The 4,050-nt window shown below is 31.0% G+C and overlaps 1 protein-coding gene across 1 annotated transcript; it reads left to right on the plus strand.

Annotated features, from left to right (window-relative positions):
- Nucleotides 1-3,025: 3,025 nt before the first annotated feature.
- LOC114410837 lies at nt 3,026-3,391 on the plus strand. Its single transcript, XM_028374755.1, has one exon. It carries the CDS (start codon nt 3,026-3,028, stop codon nt 3,389-3,391), a length of 366 nt encoding a protein of 121 aa, XP_028230556.1.
- Nucleotides 3,392-4,050: the final 659 nt, after the last annotated feature.

Below are 4,050 nucleotides of genomic sequence, written 5' to 3' on the forward strand. Positions count from 1 at the left end.
TTGGTGGAGTATTGATTTTATTGAACTATTGTTGTCTATCCATGAATTTTTAGTTCATACACTGTTATGTGACAAAATTTGGATATGGAATGTGAAAATGATAAAAGTAAAATTTCATGTTGGTATCTTGTATTAATTTTACAGTAAAATTAGCATTGGTTGCTTCCTTGTTTCTTGAACATGGTTGAATTATGAATTTCACGTGGCTCTTTTAGTCTTTACTCAAATTTACTCCCTTTCCTTTCTCGTTCTCATTGTGATGGACAGAAGTCAGAACAATGAATGATAGTGAATTTGGGTTCTCTAACTCATGTGACAATGTAATCAGTTTCCATATTGAGCCATTAGCCTAGTGCCACATCGCACAACCATGTCTTCCTCTTATGTTTGATTTCCTAATACTTAATTTAGCATGTGCATTTCAGGTTTTGGAAGTTCTAATACTACAAATTAAATGATAAAAGTAATTAGTGCGGTTGAATTCATGTGAAAAAGAGATCATATCAAAAAGATTAATTCTTTTGTTAATGCATGACTGAGAATCGTTGTTAATAAAACATATTCCAAGAATGGTCTTACTTACAAGTGTTGAGGCTTATGTTAACAGTAAAAGTATAATGTAGAGTGTGCAGGTTCGTAAGGAAAATCACACTTTAATTATATTATCTGTGGAAGTGTCTTAGACTTAAGTTGAAATGACATGGATTTATATATGTAGCTCATAGACGAGTCTTAGAATAAATTATCCCATAGAAAAAAATATTAAGACAATCCAATACTTGATGGTTGATAGTTGGCAACACTTGATGAGGATTTTATGCGAGTATGACCATATGCAATGAAAAAAATAATTATTAAATAAAAAATTATGCATGTTGAAAAGGGAGTTTTACTAACATCCCTATCACATCACATGGAACTTGAATAAAAGAAACAGATTATCCGAATAGTCCTAATTGAATAGATGAAAATAAACGAAATAAAATGGTTTTAACACGTTAACAATTTAACACATTAACTGAAATATATTTAAGAAACTCTGAAATAAAATAGTTCCTGAATCTGGACGCTTCCCTGCAAGCACATACGAGACAGCATATCAGCAACCTTATCGCCTCACGTGGAATGCATGAAAAATTCACCATCCAATCACGTTTCACCATGTCCCTTATTTCTCGAAAAATCTTACCATAATTATGAATGTCAAGTTATTGCTTTGTTCCCTTATCCTATAGAGGACTAATTTGTTTAAATATATTTTTTAAAATAAGTAATTTTAAATAAAATAAATAATTTTCTGATATGTTGTATAATTATTTTTACTTAGAATAAAAAAATTACTTTTTTAAATAAGTAAATCCATTGTTGATAAAATCTTTTTTTTTTAATTTTTTTTTCTTATAGTTTATCTAACACCTTGTGTGCCTTCTTAAAGTTAACATATAAACTCTCGAGTTTTTATAACCATATCAATTAATTATAGAAAATAATAACATAATCTTAATGAATTTTTAAAAAGATAAGATCATTGCAATATTATAAATGAAATAATTGAAATAAATCATTTAAATAATATTAACTAAGAATACAATTACAACATTACTTCAGTTGAAAATATTATTCAATTTAATTATTTCTTTTCAAAGTTATTTTTTTATGTATAAAAAAATCAACTATAAAATTACCCTTTTAATTAATTATATTTACTTAAATTGGTCAATATTACCCATACTTTATGCGAAAAATGTTCATCATATTTATGTAAACCACTGTTATTAAGATAAGATTAACATTTTAATTAAAAAAGGTGATTAGTATTATATTCAATGTGATTGATATTAAAAATGTTAAATTGTATTATAACTAATTTGATTAATTTAATCATTATTAAAAGTTTTTTTTAAAAAAAGTAACTTATGTCTAAACTTACACAACAAAATATGTTATTCCATCTATCTTATTACAATTGTCGTTCTATGTTATTTCACACATACAAATAAAATATAAAATATAATAAATAGATGAAAGATAGTAACAATTTTATAAAGTTAACCTTATTATATTTAATTTATTTTTAGTTTTATAAGTACTATCAATGAGCAAAATAGTGTGGAAAGTAAATGGAGTGACCAAAATATTGTTAGGAATTTTATAATTTCTAATTGATTAATATGGGTTACATATTATATTATAATATTTATATTAGTTATTTACATTTAGATGAGCTCAATACAAAGTGGTCTAATTTAATGAGCTCATTAGACTGCCAACAGAAAATTGATATGGGCTTAATGAGCAAAAACCAGTTTGGCTCATTAGGAAATAATGAGAACCCTAATAGGTTAAAACCTAAGGCATGGTTATGATCCTCAATACACCAAATCAAGAAACAGTTTCTTCTCTCTCCATCTGAAAAGAAAACGAATGTCCTATAAGGAAGAATGTGATTTGGTTGAGGAAGGTCATTAAATCAATTGTTCGATTCCGCCGTGTGTTGATCAAGCTCTATGGATTCAGGTATTCCTTAAAACCTCTTGATAATTTGATGTAATGTGTTTTGGTGCTCATTTGGTATTTTATAAAGTTTTTTAAAAATTTCAACAAGTGGTATGAGAGCCACCATTACTGTTAGATTATTGGGATTTAAAGTTGTTTGATATGTATTATATCTGGATCGTTTTAGTTATATGAACCCTAATTTTATTTTGGGGAGAAACTATTTCAATCAACAAAATTGTAAAACCCGCAAAATTTCTGTGTTATGGTCGTAAAGTTTTTTTTAATAAAAGGCCTCTGCATTTGGTTTACGAATTTGTACATAGTTTTTGTTTGTGTCACGTGTGCTTACATATTATTCTATTTGGGATAAAGGTTCTACGTATCCGGCGAAGCCGTATAAATTGTTCTTGGCTGTATGAATTTGGACTTGACACTAAGGATGGAACGACCCATTCCCACTCTGGAAACCTCTAATGAGGTAAAAATTGAGAAGTGGGATCGGTCCAACTGAATGTACCTTATGATCATGAAGCGCTCTATTCTAGAGGCATTTCAGGGCTTTGTTTCTGAGGGTCAAAGTGTAAAGAAATTCCTTGAGGAAATTGAGCAATACTTTGCCAAAAATGAAAAAGCGGAGACGAGTAACCTTTTGGCTAAGCTTATCTCCATGAAGTATAAAGGCATAGGGAACATAAGAGAGTACATTATGGAGATGTCCAATCTCACATCGAAACTCAAGTCACTTAAGTTAGAGCTTAGTGAAGACCTGCTCGTGCACTTGGTTTTGATCTCGCTTCCTGCACACTTTGGGCAATTCAAAGTGAGCTATAACACTCAGAAGAACAAATGCTCCCTCAATGAGCTTATATCTCACTGTGTTCAAGAGGAGTAGAGGTTGCAGAGAGATAGGACTGGAAGTGCTCACTTGACTTCGACCTCTCAGAATAAGAAAAGGAAGAAGACTAAGGGTGTTGAGGAAGGGACTTCTCAACGAAAGAAACAAAAGAAGGATGAGGAATTTACCTGTTACTTTTGCAAGAAGTCGAGACACATGAAGAAAGAGTGTCCCAAGTATGCCGCATGGCGTGTGAAGAAAGGTAAATTTCTTACTCTAGTTTGTCCTCAAAGAGTGTGGAATTGTTCTACAATACACTATGTCGGGCAAACCTAGCATGAATGGTGTAGTAGAACGAAGAAACCGAACTCTTAAGGATATGGTGAAAGGTATGATTAGTCATTCTTCTTTTCCAGAGTCACTTTGGGGGGAAGCCTTAAAGACCGTAGTTTACATCCTTAATAGAGTGCCAAGTAAAGCAGTTAACAAACATGAACTTTGGACTCGTAAAAGGCCAAGAATTAAACATTTGCACATTTGGGGTTGTCCGGTTGAGGCAAGGCCTTATAGGCCACATGAAAGAAAGCTAGACTCAAGAACAATTAGTTGTTATTTTGTTGGGTATGTTGAACGCTCTCGGGGCTATAAATTTTACAATCCCACTTAAGATCCTTTTTCGAGACGGGAAATGCAAGATTTCTTGAGGAAATTGAGTT

Source organism: Glycine soja, chromosome 4 (genome assembly GCF_004193775.1).
Source record: "Glycine soja cultivar W05 chromosome 4, ASM419377v2, whole genome shotgun sequence".
Lineage (NCBI taxonomy): Eukaryota > Viridiplantae > Streptophyta > Magnoliopsida > Fabales > Fabaceae > Glycine > Glycine soja.